General features: G+C 45.0%; 1 protein-coding gene across 1 annotated transcript in view; it reads right to left on the reverse strand.

Moving 5' to 3' along the window:
• Positions 1 to 17,210, reverse strand: part of KIAA1217 (KIAA1217 ortholog) — a 309,140-nt gene that overhangs the window by 41,893 nt on the left and 250,037 nt on the right. Inside the window, exons 7-8 of the mRNA XM_014539382.1 lie at positions 6,548 to 6,652; positions 5,990 to 6,039 (exon numbers count right to left, since the gene is read on the reverse strand). Of these exons, the coding sequence (XP_014394868.1) occupies positions 5,990 to 6,039; positions 6,548 to 6,652 (155 nt within the window). The remainder of the gene's footprint in view (positions 1 to 5,989; positions 6,040 to 6,547; positions 6,653 to 17,210) is intronic.

The following is a 17,210-nucleotide window of genomic DNA, read 5'->3' on the forward strand; positions in this document are numbered from 1 at the left end:
CTGTAATTTTATAACAGAAAAATAAATTTAAAATTCTGGGACCTAACACAGGATCTCCGTGACTATTTCCTGCAGGCAGATGTACCCCAAGAACATGCCCTTAGTTCTGAGCAGAGATTGGGCCGATCACGAAGGGAAGACGAATGAGAACTGAGTTTCTTCTGAATCTTTTCAGCCCGAAAGCAGCAGGACCTCTGCCCTGGTCCCGACGGTGAGAAAAGCAGGCGCGATGCGAGAATTCTTTAGGAGAGGAAGCCAGGCAGCAGACACAGACTCTTCCTCCATAGTTCCTAGCTGCCATAAACGTTGGCTCCTGGAGTCCAACTCAAATAAAGCTCATTCACTTTATAAGTTCATCTGGGAAGAGCCTTATTTGACGAAGTTTGCTTTAAAAGGCCTCATAAAAGATCTCAAGTAACACAGGATGAGCAAGGTACAGGAATCAAAAGGAAGTGCTATTTATATATTGTTTAAAGATAACGAATGCAGTTCTCTGGAACAGGCCACCAGAGTAAAATCCTCACCACACCCACACCCACACCCACACCCACACCCACACCCACACCCATACCCACACCCACACGCACACTCACACCCACAGGCACACGCACACCCACACCCACACTCACTTCTGAAGGGGCTGGAAACTCTTTCCTGTAAAGGACAAAGTGGAGGGTGTGCCATGGGCCCGGCTGGCCTCCCACAGCAGAACCCTGGCATTCCTCTCCTGCCCTGGAATGGCTACAGCCAGTGGTGTCTCTTCCCATCTCAGCTCAGCACCCACGGGAACCTTGCCTTTCTCAGCACATGCAGGGCTGCTGCCCTGGTGGCTCTGATCAACTTTTGGCAGTCTCCTCACCCCCAAATCAAAATCACCCTCATAAAAGCAAGACTTGCTCCAATTACAATCTAGTCCCCGGTTAAGGGGCAATCCTATCACTGGACAGCAGGCAGTGAGTAGATGTCTATTTTAAACAACCAGTGAATCAACCCCTCTGGCAATGTTGGTGTACCTTTGGAAAGAAGGGAAGTGAATTATCAAGCACCACATGTTCATGTGGAGCATAACTTCACTAAATGGAGAAAATACTTGGTCTTCAACACACACACACACACACCTACCTATATAGAAATGATTAGTTTCATTCCTTGATCTGACCAAAGTTTTACCTTAAGTCCAGTCAGTAAGAGAACTGTGACTCTGCTTCTCCTTGCCTCCTGTCCAGGCTCCCTCTTAGACTCAACAATGACTAAGCGCAGGGGTCCTCAAACTACGGCCCGCGGGCCACATGCAAATACAAATATTGTATTTGTACCCGTTTTGTTTTTTTACTTCAAAATAAGATATGTGCAGTGTGCATAGGAATTTGTTCATAGTTTTTTTTAAACTATAGTCCGGCCCTCCAACGGTCTGAGGGACAGTGAACTGGCCCCCTGTTTAAAAAGTTTGAGGACCCCTGGACTAAGGCATCCACCTTAATAAAAGCACGACTGACATTCCTTATTTACAAAGACAAAAAATTAGAAACATCTGCAGCCTTTTCCAGATCTCATCTCTTGATCTGAAAACACTGCAGGTGGGTATTTTCTTCAGATACTCAAAGACTGAATCATAAGGTCTAAAGCAGTGGTTCTCAACCTTGGCTGCACATTAGAATCACCTGGGAATCTTTTTAAAATCCTGATTTCTGGGCCTCATCCTCCGGAAATTCTGTTTCTTTGTTATGAGGTGGGGCCACAACATAACAATATCTTTCACAACAAAGTTTCCTTATGGACTCTATACTCATTTCAAAAATTTCTTCATCTATAACTTCTTAACCCACTAAATTTGGTTTCTAATTCCATCGTTCACAGAAATGGCTCTTTATAAGGTGGGCAATGGTCGGCTGTCCACCCAACAGACGCCTCCTTGGTGTGATGCTGGGCGCCATCAGCCACCTCTTTCCTTTTCAGTCAATTTGAACTCTCCTGTCCCTTGTCTTCTTCCCTCTCCACTACTCCACCTTGGTCAATCTCCTTTCTAATGTCTTCCTTGGCCAACTTTAAAAAGCCTGGCCTGTTCTGTCCTGGGCCTGTTTCTTCTCTCACTGGACGTGCTTTCCAGGGAGGTCACTTCCTCCACCACCACCCGCCAAGGTCCCTCACATCTTTGTCTCCAGCATCCAATTCTCTTCAGGTCCGCATACCAGTACGTTCGTGTTGCTACAGGACTTTTCATCTTCCCAGACCTCTTTTTGTCTCTGTACATCTGACCTTAGCCAGTGGCACTATTATATACTCAGTTACTTCAATCAGAAACCTGGAAATCATCCTCAGCATCCACTTCCTAGTTGTGTGACCTTGGCAGGGTAACTCAACCTCTCTCCCTTTCAGTTTCCTCATCTGTAAAAGGTGTGGAAGGGTTATTGTGTGAGATAATGGAATTAACACATGTAAACTGCTTACTAGTAGCCCGGTGTCTGGCACAGAGGGACTCCCCACTGCAATCAGCTGTGATTATGTCTCTGAGCAGAGTGGGCTGGAAAAGCTTCTGCCAGCCTCCCCTCCTCCCCTGGAGTGTCACAGGGCCAGAGGCCGGGGGTGACAGCAGCAGGCTGAGAGCTGTAGGCAGGTGCCCTGAAATCCATGCACGGAGCTGGATTTGGTGAGTAGGGACCACGAGTGATAAGTTCCCCTTCAGATCAGTTCACGGGACCTGGGATCTGCTCACCACATCCACACGCAGGTGGTCACATTCTGCTCCCACCATGCACAGATGAATAAGGATTCATCGTGCAGTCTGTCCTCAGAAACACACTCCATTCTGTGCACGTCACCCTTACCAGGCAATGGCCTCCCTTCCTCCTCCCCAGTCACTGTTAGGTAATACACTTCAGTTGAGTGTATCTCACTATGAAATTTATTACATGCAAATTTAATGTACCCTGTGTGATAGAAAGAACCTGGGTTTGGGGACTGGCCAGACTGGCTGTGACTCTTACTAAGTGTGTGGCTAACATCTTTCTTACAGGGTTGTGTGTTAAATTATATAACACCCTGCATAAAATACAAAGTATGCCTTTGAAATGGGAGGTTCCTTCTGTTCTCTTATACCCACAGAATCACATATTCCTAAAGTAACAGGAAGTCTGGGTTTTCCTTTTCCTTTACTCTTGGACAAATGAGCTCCTTAGCTCCTATGTAATTCCATGTACTTGTCTACAGAACAGGCATAATTCTTCTCTTACAGCTTACTTCCTTGGGTTCTGGAAGAATTAATATATTTTGTGCACTATACAGGCTGCTATGGCAACGAAAGCCCGGTGGACCACATCTAGCCCTGACATACTAGAATGAGAAAGACCAAATTCAGCAGAGACGCAGGGGAGCAAACACACATGCTTGTTGCTGGTGGCATTGCAAATTGGCTCGGCCTCTCAGAAGAGAAACTGGCAGCATGTTGCCAGAGATACTCAACTGTTTGTCCCTTTGGACTTACTGATTCCACTTTGGGAAATACTACATCCTAATGAAATTATACCTGCTCCTTCCCCCTTGCTCCAAAAAAGACATTTACAAGATTATTCAAAATAAAGAAGTGAAAAACCTATACATCTTTAAAGGGACTGGGGCACCTTAACACAAAAAGATGAGGAAAAAATGACGGGTGGATGGCCCCTGTGGATGTGTTCCTATGTGAAAGTGTGTGCAGTCTTCTTCCCTGGGATATGGGAATAATGAGGATGTGCCAGGAGTTAATGGGGTTGTTGTATGAAGAGCACCTAGAACAGTGCCTGGCACATTGGAAACACTCACTAAATGTCACTCATGGTAATGATGATGATGATGTCACCCAAAGTGAAAGGACTAAAAGCAGGGTAGAAAGCAGCACGTACTATTGGTTAGAACAATGATATCAGATACTCATCATTTCTGGGCTAGAATCCAGAGGGATGGGATGATTTAGTGTCTGTAGTTTCCTTCTGTTCCCCCCACTTTGAGATACAATTGACCTAGACCACGGTGCCACTTTAAAGCGCAGAGCATGTTGCTTTGATACACTTATATATGCCATATGGTCACCACTGTGGTGTTAGCTAAAACACCCGTCATGTCTCATAATTACCATTTCCTTTTTGTGGTGCGAACATTTAAGATCTACTCTCTTGGCAACTTTCAAGTATATAGTTCAGTATTTTTTTCTTTTTTATTGAATTTATTGGGGTGACATTGGTTAATAAGATTATATAGGTTTCAGGTGTACAATTCTATAATACATCACCTGTATGTTTATCACCCCAAGTCAAGTCTCCTTCCATCATTTATTCCCCTTATACCCTATTCTCCCTCCCCCCCCACTGCCTTTTCCCTCTACTAATCACCATACTGTTGCCTGTGTCTATGAGTTGTTGTTTTTTTCTGCTTAATCCTTTCAAGGATTTTCACCCAGCACCGCCCACCCTCCACAGCTATCAGTCTGTTCTCTGTGTCTAAGAGTCTGTTTCTGTTTTGCTTGTTAGTTTATCTTGTTCATTAGATTCCACACATAAGTGAAATCATATGGCACTTGTCTTTCTCTGATGTATTATTATCTATAATCACCATGCTGTGCATTAATTCCACAGAACTTACTCATCTTCCAACTGGAAGTTTGTACTTTCTGACCAACACCTCCCCATTTCCCATCTCCCAGTAACCACCATTCCACTCTCTCTTTCTATGAGTGCCATAGGTTCCTTTTCCCCTTAAGTTCATAATAGATCGAAAAAGAAATGAATGAACAAGTATCTCCAAAACAAACTGGCACTTGCTCTGAAGACAAGTTTAGTGATTTCTGTGAAATAATTCTCTGGATGCACGGCCACTGATTAACTTCTAAGTAAACCAACAGGCCCCAGAGGCCCGGGAGGGCTGGAAGACCAGCCCTGCTGGCTGAGCAGCTGAACTGCCTGCACGTCGCCCAGGACTAACCGAGGTCCAGCTGAAGTCCCAGATTCTGCCCATTCCACCACGCTGCACAACACTCTGTGGCTTCCCCAAATGAGAGGTTTCACCCAACTTGCCACATGCTTCCTGTGTAATTCAGAGGCTGAACACGTCCCTGGTAATGATTCTATTTCTAACCCAGTGGGCAGAACGACCTCATATTCTCGACAGAGGTCTGCCTTGAGCCTGCAGGATAAGATGTGCATCAAATATACCAGGATACTAGGGAATTCCACATGGAATTTAATTGGGGCCCTTTGAGAGGGGGGTGGGGAAGGGGGAGGGGGCGCGACGCTGGCATTTAAAAAGCAGGCCTTGGTCCAAGGATACCTTCTTCTCCCGACTCGATCACTGGTGGCCCCCGTCAGCATTCGCCCCTTTTCACCCATTACCATGCTGCCCTGGGCTGAGGTCCTTCCCTAGTGCAGAACCTTCCAACGGCTTCACTTTGCACTTAGATTATTATCTAAATTCCTCATCCTGGACGGCTCTTCCCTTCCCCCTTCACTACCTAAATCCTGTTCATCTGTCAGGTCTCAGTGTGTGTCACTTCCTCAGGGAAATGTCCTTGGTCTAGGCTAGAACTGTCAGTTAAACATTCATCCTTCACTTTTGCGTCACACTCAATGCTCATGTAATTACTTGCCCCATATTCATTTCCCCCACGGGATTCGGAATTCTAGGCAAGCAGCTGTGCCTGAATCAAGCCCCCTGTCCTTACCCAGTACCAGGCACATAAATATTTGTTGGATGTTTGGCCATATAAATGAGTAAGTGAATGAATAGTGAATGAATGAATAAACACTGAAGGGAGAAGACCAAAGGGCTTAGTCCCTCCCAAATTAATGACGAATCTGGAATTTCAGCATTAAGCAGGGAAGGTGTGATGGGGAGGACATTATCGGGAAAGTCTCTGAAATCACACCACGTCGATGACTTCGGGAAACGTCACGGACTTCTGCAACAAGCAGAGTGCACCCACGGCAGCCTGCAGGCTCCCCAATGCCCCAAGAACACTTACCTGCACTCTCTGTGTGGTTCTTAGTAGCTGGTGTTTTCATCATCTTCTCGCTGAATAAAAGAAAAAGAGAGTCAGCTATACAGTTTCCAAAATGCCTTTTTTTTTGCCCCCCTCCATTCATTATTCTAAGCAATGAGCAGCAGGTAGTGATGGTATCAAGCAATGAGGGGATTTTAGCATCAGCACCACGATTGGCCGGGATGGAAAAGGCTTCCCAGGTGTGCACTGACACTGCGGGTGGAAGACAGCAGGTGGGCACTCATGACTTTCAGAGGATGGCGGAGGTGGAGACGTGTGGACGGTGGCTGCAGGCACTGCGCAGTGGTCCATGAAGCCACATGCACTGGGAAGCCCATTTACCCTTCTTGGGCCAAAGGGTTACCTTCGACCAAGAATTACCAGAAGGAAAAAACAAACAAACAAACCATGATTCAGAGAGATGTAACTATTTTCAGCCTTGAAATGATTACAAGAAAAACGGATTTGAATGAGTGAATTATCTTAATGATTAAAGAGAAACAGATGGAATTATTTAATGGGTTTGTTTCTTCTTTTTACCTAGATGCATCTTTGCTATTACTTGTTAGGGGCCCTTTAAAAAGCGCAGACTGAACAAGGCCAGTTAAACTGGCAATCTGTCTCTCCATGGCTTGCATCCTCTCTCTGTAAAACAAGAGAATTGTTTGTTAAAGCTTTATTGACTTGCAGACCGGTTGTCTGGTGAATGATCACCCGAGGGTCATAAAAGGTACCACCTAGTAGGCCAGCAGAGTGCACCCGCCCGGCTCAGAGAACGTGAGGAGCCTGCCAATCCCTGCTGAGCTTGCGTCGTGATGGGAGCTTAATACTAACCCCAAGACTCACTGAGAAGACGCTGTGCAGACCTGAGAGGCCTCCTGCGAAACTGGAAAGTGTCTCCCTCAGAAACAACTCTGCTTGCGTGGAGTGTTCTCGGGCCTTTCTGCCCTGCTTCTGTCATTTTACTTCCGGCACCAGCAGCGTCCTAGGCCAGCTGTGCCAGTGGCTCAGGCCTCTAAGCTGTGCTCCTCAGCTGGGGGACTGATGACCGGTTTTGGCGTCAATGATGGGGATGTGTGTTGTATGTGAGGTAAAACTTGTTTTATCGTCTGAGAGCAACACCAATGACTGTCTCTTAAGACCATGGAAAGATATGGTTGAAATCAATGTCTGACTCTGGGGTGAATGGTGCTCAATCTAATGACACAGGAACTTTAACCTGTGTTAAAGGGCTTCTACAGGATCAAGCAGAAAAACAAATATCCCCAACATGAATGAATAACCCCAACTGTTTATTGTGTACAGATGCCGCACCTGTTCAGGCTCCCTAATGCTTCATCACAATTCGTTTGGCTCAAATTTTTGTACCTCAGACAACGTCCGTTTCACAGAGCTATTACCATTCTTTTCAACACATTAAACAAACAACATCACAAGTGGCTCCCTCTACTGGCAGAAGGCATCACACGTGACTGCAGGCAAATTCAGTTACGTTCACTTGGGAGTTTAAAACAATAAAGACAGGCAGGGGAGGGCAGCTTGAAGAGAGGGGGCACCTTGCCGGCCTTTGTGCCCCATGCGCAGGTGTCCTAGTGTGAGCTTGAGACAGAGAAGGGACCCCACTCTTCACTGCGGTCTCAGTGCCGCCAACCTCTCCCAGTGTAAGCGACAATGCTGCCCGTGCTACACGCTGCATATGCACACACCGTGGCTTTTACATAGCAGCCAACTACTTTATCTGGTACCCAGTGGAAATTGTGGTGGTCTGTTCTTTCCCTGGAAAACAATAACTGGTTAAGTTGGACTTATTGAGAGATGCTATATCTATATCTTAAAATTCATGACAATCAAGCAGACTTTCAAGGGTAGTTTTGTCCATACACAACTTTTTGGCTTTGCATTTTGCCTTTGGAATATAACCCTTATGAAACACGGAGTTTAATTTCACAATTACAAACTTCTGACTTCAGAACTCCATGCATTTTCTTTCGTTTAAAATGGCTGGTCTGTCACAATACTGAGTTTCTTGGATGAAAATCATGCAGTCTAGGCAGTTCATGGTTGTAAACCCACTAAGGAAGAAGAAAGAATTTAAGCATGAATAGTACGATCTCTTTGCTCTGGTAGTGTGGGAAGGAGAAGTCTCGAGCAGTGAGTGGGAACGCATCTCCATCTCCATGCAGCGAGGTTCCAGGTGTGGCAGTGAATGCTGAACCCCTGAGCTGCAAAGCATTTTCAGTCACACCTATGCTCCTGGTCTCCTCTCTGTCATAGCACAGTGCATGTGCCAAAGAGAAAATTTAGGAAGAAGCTACCCTCAAGAAAGCAGGTTAGTAAATACCTAATGGATATCCCATGTTCATCAGACCCAAGTCGCTATGGCGTCTCAGAAATGATTGGCTAGTGGCTGATCATGCTGCCTGCCATGTGGGAGACACAGACTCACACAATGGGCTCTTGGGAAATGAGTGGCTTCCACAAGGACCCGCTGAGTAGCGGGTGACAGCTGTCCAGGGCCCTCGTTCTTCCCACGGTAATGCTGGAAGTCAAACTCATGACCCTCGGAGTCGAGGTACATTCAGAACCACTTCAAGATGTACTCGTTTCCTGCTCTCATCCAATCCTAGGCAAATACAAAGCACTGCTTTCTTCTTTCTTTTTTCTTTTAAAAGCAGCATGACATTTTTAGGGTCTAGACAGCTTTGGTGAGGAAGCGGCTTGAGGGGATCCGTGAAGCTGGAGTGTGGGACAGGAAGGCATGGTCACAACATAACTGCAGACAGAGGACAGCACTACTACGTACGAAATGTAAGAAACAGGTAGGTCTATGACTGTAGAGAATAAATGAGAATCTGGTAAGAGGGAAATGGCAGAAGAAGGGATTCAACATTGGCTCTAGGCACAGCCCTGATGAGGGCTAAATCACTGTTCTTTCTGAACCCTCACTGGCCAACAGGTTTCATGACCTTGTCTAAGAAAGGTCAGCGTAGCATTAAAAACCAAAACAAAGCACCTGGGCCATTCCAGATTCAGGGCATTGATCTGCAACTGATCCATCACAGCGATTGGAATCGCACAATGTTACAGCACAGGCGGGGTGGTCTCCACACAAGCGTCCATAGAGTGGCATTTCCTTGGCTCAGCAGGTACTTGGCTCTTTGCTGCACTTCCCCAGACAATGGTTTTAGGATGCAGAGGAAGACAACCCACAAATCCACACCCCTCTTCTTACTCCTCAGGGATCACATAGTTACAGAGCTTCCTGGGGTCAGGGTCTGGATGCTTTGAAGGAAAGGCCCTAGACTCAGGCCTGGTATCACACCCTTGGTTCTGCTATTTGTATCTGTGAGGCTAGAAGAAAGTGCTCCCTGGGTGGCCTCCTCTGTGCTATGCCACCAGCTGGGCCCCAGAAGGAAGACAGGATCTTTCAGAGCCTCCAGTTCAGAACACTTGAGCTGACACCTGAGGGGAGCAATTCTCTCCCATTGCCCAGGAAACGGTGGGTCCTGCACGTGGCCGAGGCGCTGACTGCACACGCGTGTTCCACTGCCTCGGCCAAAACCACATTACAAAAATACAATTTTTCGACACATGGAAATGAGAAAACTTTTCCCCTCCTATTTAATCATCAAAGTGTTTCTGGTTTCAGGATTCATTTGAGGGAGATTATCTGATTTATAAATTCATAAATAAGATTGTCTTTCCATTTCATGGTTGGTAATCTGGAAACAATTTTATGGTTTAACTAAATTACAGCAACTGGAAACTTATGCAGCCTTTGCCCATGATGAAATGTTATGAAGTATGTTTTAATGTGGAAGGGGGAAAAAGTGAAATGCAGTGAAAGAAGAGAAATTATATATGACCCTCTCATTTTATTGCAGGGACAATTTTGTATAATAATCATCAAAATATTAAAGATGCTTAAGCTAATTCTTGCCAATATCGCTTGGTTTAAGGTATTACACGATTGGTATAATTACTGTTGAAAAATGGTTTAAAAGTGATTTCATAAACCATTTTCTATCATTCCATAAACCATATTTATGGGATTAGTATATATGGTTAACTAGTCATTTAGCACAGTAAGTCAGCCTGGATGAATGAATGTTTTCAGGGCCCAACCATAATATTAATAAAAACTCAAGTCCAAATCCAGGGAAAGTGCTGATCCCAGTATTGAAATTCCTGCTGCGACAATGGGCTTTCCTGCAAGCACCTGTCTGTGAAGACATAGCAAAGCCTACACTGCTCACAGTCTGCTTTGTCTTCAGAGTAGAGGGACGGGAAAATGTGCATTTGAGGGAATATTTTTAGTCAGCAACTCCATTTATACAACGTTTTTGATTCAAGTTTTCACCTCTAACATTTTTGACCATGGACTTGCCTTTGTTCTGAGCCCTCATTACTGAGTTAAGTCCTTATCATTGCCTATCTGAGTAAATTAATGGCTATTAAAAAACAAGTCAAGGCTGTAACAAGTCTGAGACTGGTAATTCCCCTGTAATGAAGCCCTTAGGCTATGTTTTTAAAGATCCTAGACAAATGCTGGGGATCTCGGTGAAACCAGCCAAGGGAGCTGATAGGATTGCTTAGGCCCCCAGTCAGGGGCATTCTCCTCCCTAACCAGTTACTAACGTTGAAACCTAGTGGTGCAGGACAGCCAGTAACAGTGATTGTAACCAGGGCTGGCATTCTGAGAGTACTTTCTAGGTGGTCCATCAATTCACTTCTAGTTCTAACATTGTCTGATTTGTTTTTGCTCCGGCTCATTCCTCTACCCCCAGAAAGGGACAGTCAATGAGTCCTCAACAAATGTTTTTGAGCACTTAAGTTGTGCTACACGCCATAGTGCAAGCTGCTGTGGACACAGCAGTGATAGAGTACCATCATTAAGCAGTACCTTCCTTTCACAAAGTCATTTTTTTTTCTGGGAGAAATCTCAGTGATTTGAAGCCCAGTGCCAAAGGCATTTCCCAGAACTGAATAGTGAACAGGCTTCAAGTTGTTTGCTCATGCCCTGACTCTCTGGTATGAAGGGAAAAAAACCAAAGTAATTGAAGACACTATTTTCAAATGAGTTCAACAAAACACTGGAATTCAAATGATCTGAACTTGTGATACAGCTTCAAAGAGGACTCTGAGCAGCCAGCTTTCTATTTTTTCCCGCACTCTAACTTATTGGTGAAAGAACTATACACTAAAGACATTCTTCCAAAAACTTCCAACAAATGTTAACTTTTCATTCAAGCATCCAGATGTATTGAGGCAATATTGATGGAGTTGATGGTGACTACAATGGGGCTACAATGTTCTGTGCGCATTAATGTTGTCCCCCTACCACTGCACACCTTTAAAGATAACGACCATATCTTGCACGTTTCCTGCATGTACAAACATTAGATGAGGACTGAATACACACAGGGTCATTAAAAAGTATTGTTTATAACCCTGACCTTGAGGGCTGCTGTTTGTTCCCCTGCCCACTGCTCATGGAGAAGAAAGGAGTTCTATGTTCCCTATTGCCACTTCATCTCCCCGCTTCTGAATTACTCATCTGTACCTTCCCTGGTGCCATTTGAGACCAAGGCTATGATCATCCATGCCCTCCTATTCCCAATCACTATGTACGGATGCAAAAGTTGGATAGTGACCCGGGGGAAGGTCAAGGGGGGGAAAAAAGGAGACATATGTACTACTCTTTGTAATACTTTAAGCAATAAAAAACAATTAAAAAAAAGTTGGACAGTGAAGAAGACCGATGGGGAAAATAAATTTTTTTAAAAAAGTTGGACAGTGAAGAAGACCGATGGGGAAAATACTGATTAATTTGAAACACAGCATTGGAGGAGAGCTCTACAGGTACCCAGACCACTGGAACGATGAACAAGTGGGTCCTAGAGCAAATTAAGTCTGAAACATCACGAGGCAAAAATGACAAAACTGAAGCTACCTTACTTGGGCACATCATGAGAAGGCAGGGCTTTTTGGAAAAGACATTAATGCTGGGAAAAATAGAAGGCAGCAGGACAAGAGAAACACCAAACATGAGATGGATTGACTCCCTGAAAGAAGCCACAGGCATGCGTCTCCAGGAGCTGAGCAAAGCTGCTGAGGACAGGACACGGTGGACATCACTCATTCACAGGGTCTCCAGGAGTTGAGCTGACTCAATGGCAGATAACACACACACATTCCCTACCTACATCTAGAAAATTCCCTCACATCCTTGGATGACTTCAGCCTGGAAAGATGTCCTCCTGTCTGCCACACTGCAGTCCATCATCCTTTGTAGCTATGGTATCCGTGCTGATAACCCTTTCAAAAGTTTGGCATTATAGATCCTCAAACTCTTCTTCACAGACATTCTCTGACCTTAAGTTATTAGTTGGTAAGTTTTTCTGTCCAGATCAGAAACTCCAAAATCCTCTCTAAGTGTAGCAACCTTTAGTTGTCTTCGATTCCCTTCGTCACACAAATCAGCTCTTTACCTGCATCCTTACCTCCTTCATCCTCAGCCATCAAGACTGTCTGGAAATTCATTTTAATTTTCCTGCTCCTCACCCTGACGGTCCACACACACTCTCCACTGTCCTGACTGGATTCTCTGTGGCTGGTCTCTCTCTCAGCCTTGCAGTTCCTATGCTGGCTGACTACGAAGGAGGGAAATAAATGAGAGGAAAGGACCCCTTTGTGTCCCTTTGTTTCTTCCCCTGTCACTTCCTCTTGGTGATACTTCAAGGAGACAGAGTGTGGAATCCTCTCGTCAGGCAACCTGGTTTCCCCCAAGTCAGGAAAGACAATGACCAAAGCAAAGGTGTTCACCTGGAATGCTCTGCATTTTACGTATGGCCCATGAAGCTACACACTGAATGACAACTGTAAAGAAATAAGCACAAAATGGAGCCCCATTGATGAGGATCTGGGAAGAAAAAGCTATATCTAATCTTCATAAATTTACCAAGGCATTGCGAGAATGAGAGCTTATAATGAGATGTGAAGAGAAATGCTGTGGAGATGATGGTATTCCCTGTAATAAATAGTTCTTCACATATTAAAACTGCTGCTATTTACCCAGAATGCCTCAGTGATGTTTAAACTCAATTCAACAATTGCTTTGAGTGAGCACTGTGATAGCCCTGGGGGTAAATGCTGCCAGAGTCTTTCCTCTTGACCTCAGGTTTCAGATGCCCCAGCTCGGAGGGCACAGGTGGCTGGATTCTGCAGGGTGCGGGTGCTCTTAGTAGTCAAGTGGTGCTGGATGGCAGAGTCGGACAGGTCAGCTGGGGAAGAGCTACTCCTCCTGAGAGGAAACATGTGCAGGAAGGCAAAGCAAATAGTGGGATTTAACCAGAAGAAGAGAAAGGAGAAGAGAGCAGAACAGAGTGTTCTATGTAAGGAGAGTTCCAGGCAGAAGCAGAAGCATTGGACTAATAAAATTTGACAGGAGCAAAAACAATGGACTAGGAATTAACCCAGATTTGTGCTTTGACTTCAGAGATGGGCAGAGGCAGGGTGGGGGGGGGGGGGGGGGGAGGGAGGCCATTGAGATCAGGTGACAGTGGTAGCGGCTTGGACCAGAGTGGTGGAGTGAGGTAGAGCGCAATGGCTGGAGGCAGGGAATCTTTGGATATAGAACTATCTCTGGTTGCCCAGATGTGGAGTGTGAGAGACAGTAATCAAGATGACACCAAGGCTTTCGGCCTAAGTAATAGATGAAGTTGTCATACATGAGATGGGAAAATAAGTGTTCATTTTTGGACATGCTGAGTTTGACCTGACCACCAGACATCCAAGGGGAGATACAAATCTCCACTCATAAATCACTCAATATCTCTGAGTCTCAGTTTCCTCACCTGTCAACCTAGGGTAACAACTGCCTTCCCTGTCCCACAGGACTGTCGTCCTATGAGACGTGGGAAATGAAGGCAAGCAAGAAAAATGTACAAGCAAGCACTTTATAACTTGCAATATGTTATGGATGTGGAAGGCTTCTTTTGTCACGTCAACTTCATTCATTCAACAGAATTTTTCTGGTGTGGACTGTGTGCCAGGCACAGTGGCAGATGCTTGGGCTATAGCTGTGAATAAAGCAAAGGGCTTCTTACCCTCCTGGAACTTACATTTTAGGGGTGAGGGTAATGGTACAACAAACTAAGTAGAGAAGTATATATGTGTGTGGGTATATATATATATACACATATATATATGTAAATATAAAAATATATACTTGCATATAAATATACATATAATATTTATGTAATTGTGTGTGTGTGTGTGTGTGTGTGTGTGTGTGTGTGTGATGGTCGGTTAGGAAAGGCCTCCTTGAGCAGATGGTGTGTGTTTTTTTGAAATATATTCTTATTGATTTTTAGAAAGAGAGGAAGGGAGAGGGAGAGAGAGATAGAAACATTGATAAGATGAGAGAATCATCATCGATCAGCTGCCTCCTGCATGCCTCCTATTGGAGATGGAGCCTGTAACCTGGGCATGTGCCCTGACCGGGAATTAAACCAGTGACCTCTTGGTTCCTGGGTTGACAGAGCACATAGTGATTAAGTGAAGCCCTGACATTGGCAAGAAGCCAGACAGGTAGACAGACATCTGCTGGAAGAGAAGAACAAATGCAACGTCTCAGAGGCAGGAAAATCCCAAATTCACACACAGGAAGCTAGTGTATGTGGAATGGAGCTCGTGACAGGGAGTGTGAAAGGCTGAAAGAATACTCTGCACACAGAGGAAAGGGGGCCTCTAAGGCTCCCACCCCTTGTTAAATAGACGCCCATTCTCTAATGTCCAACACCGAGCGAATACCAAGTCTGAAAGCCGGCCAGACTTAGACTTCTAGAATCATGCAACTTTCTAGTTGGAGAGAACTTATTTAGGCCCCATGATGTTCTTTCCATTCTAATTCAGTGATTTTGGCTAAAGCAAAAAAAAAAAAAAAAAAAAAAGGAAAGAAAAGGCATGCAGGCCCAGCAGGTTGGGCAAAACTGAGCCACACCCAGGCGTGTGCTCCCCACGTGCACACTCACTGACTTCCGGCGTGCTGACAGCGCTCTGCCCAGCACAGCAAATGCTCTGGGAATGCTCCAGGCAGCCTTTACTCTATTTCACAACATGCTTCCTGGTCGGCTGTTTTGTCTGGGACCAAACAGTCCCAAGTCGGGCATGAGGACACATAGTCTCTCAGATTCAAATGGCCAACACATTATGGCTCCTTTCCGCAAAGGGCTATGGCTTCACAATGTTATGTCGATTGAGACTCTTATTTATAGAAAACTTTCCAGTTCACAAAAGGATTTTACACTCATTTTCCTTTAAACGGCACAGACCCCTCAACCTGTGGGTCGTGACCATCAGAAAAAACATATAGCGTATTTACATTATGATTCATAACAGTAGCAAAATTACAGTTATGAAGTAGCAACGAAAATAATTTTATGGTTGGGGGTCACCACAACATGAGGAACTGTATTAAAGGGTTGCGGAATTAGGAAGGTTGAGAACCACTGCCTTAAGAGGTCATAGTTACCGTTCCGTTCTGGCCAAGGACACCGAGGCTTAGGGAGGTGGGGTCCCCCTACGGAAGCACGGCTAGTTTACCGGCACACACACCTGCACGCCCAGTGCTCCCTGCGGGGCTCTGAGCTGCCGCCTCGTGACTCACCAGCTGGGGCGAGAGCCTTCCCTCCCCAGGGCAAGCCTCCACCCTGCTTGCTTAAATCATCTGCTTTACATTTTCGTTCTCTTCCCTGAGGGGGATTTTTAATATTCATGCTGTAGAAGTGACAGCTCATTTTTTTTGTACAGGTACAAACTAGTATGAATAGCTGTTTGTTCAGGTTCTGGCAACCTGAACACGGGCCTGTAATGTACCTTCCAACGAGAGATGGTGTCAGAAGTGATGGGAGATGGTCTCTTGCGTGGTCCTAAGGGAGCTTGGCACTAACTGCCACTCCCACCTGCCCTGGGTCTGCAGCCTCTCAGCACGCACTCAAAAGAAACAAGATAATGTCTCTGAAGGAAAAAGGAAAAAAACATTTCCTATACTTGGCTTGTCTCATGAGTTTTTTCATTTTGTCCTCTTAGATACTGTGCTTGCTGGAGGAGTTAGGAGACACGGCCTTTATTAAAAAGACAAGAAATATTGAGACAGCACGAGAGTGAAAACATCATTTGACTAGTGGCTCCAGTCACTGGACCTTTGGGAAGTCCCTGTTTCTCCGTCTGTAAAGTCACCGATTAGGAGCGTGGTCTCTAAGATCCCTCCGGCTCTGAAGATGGACAGAAAGGGAGGGGTGTTTCCTGGCAATGCAAGTTGGTCCTACAAGACTTGTGGGTAATACAGACTTTTTGAGACCTGCAGTTTTTGAAAGTTCAAATTTACGCTTACACCTGGCTATATTTTTGAATCACTTCATTTATGAAAAATAGTTCAAAATTCAAACAAGTGCAAGCTCCGTGATCTTGACCAGACAGAAGGACAACCCCCAAGAGGCTAAAGTGTAGCCTGGACGTCAGGAGAGCCGGGGACTGCCCAGCTGCTGGGCTGCTGGACTTAGATGAGCCCCATCTTCAGGCTGGGTCGAACCCACGATGAGTCTGCACTGAGTCTTTCAGAAAGGCTGAACCCGCGCCTAAGCATTTATTCATCTTCTCTTTGAAAAAAGAGGCTCCAGTCGGCAAGGAAAGGGGCTTATCTGAATCTCACAGTAGTTACGTTCCTCTGGCTTAGCTTCTGGTTTCAGACCCAAGGCATCTGATTGACAGCACCTCATGAATATTCAAAGGGAATACAAGGGCATATTTAAATTTCACCTAATTAGTGACAGATGATGGCTTTTTCCTTTTGAGAAATTGGTTTAAAGTAACACAGACTTTGTGACAGTCATTCCACTGGTATTTTTGATAGAATATTCCTTGTGGAAGAGGAGTGCTATCTTCAAAACTTGTCAGGTGGTTAAGTACCATGTTTATCAGATAGCTGTTGCCTCCACTCAGCAGTTAAGAACTGACTAGCAAATATTGCTTAACCATGAAGCTTATATTCCTGTGACTGAAGTAATAATTCAATTCATTGGCTCTTACTTGACTTCTGAGACCAGCAAAACATCATATCCAGATGACATTTTTATAGGCACCATAATGCTAGCAATACAGCAAAGGTAAGTCTGACTTCCTAAATAATATCCTTTCATTG

Source organism: Myotis brandtii, unplaced genomic scaffold, assembly GCF_000412655.1.
Source record: "Myotis brandtii unplaced genomic scaffold, ASM41265v1 scaffold215, whole genome shotgun sequence".
Taxonomy (NCBI): Eukaryota; Metazoa; Chordata; class Mammalia; order Chiroptera; family Vespertilionidae; genus Myotis; species Myotis brandtii.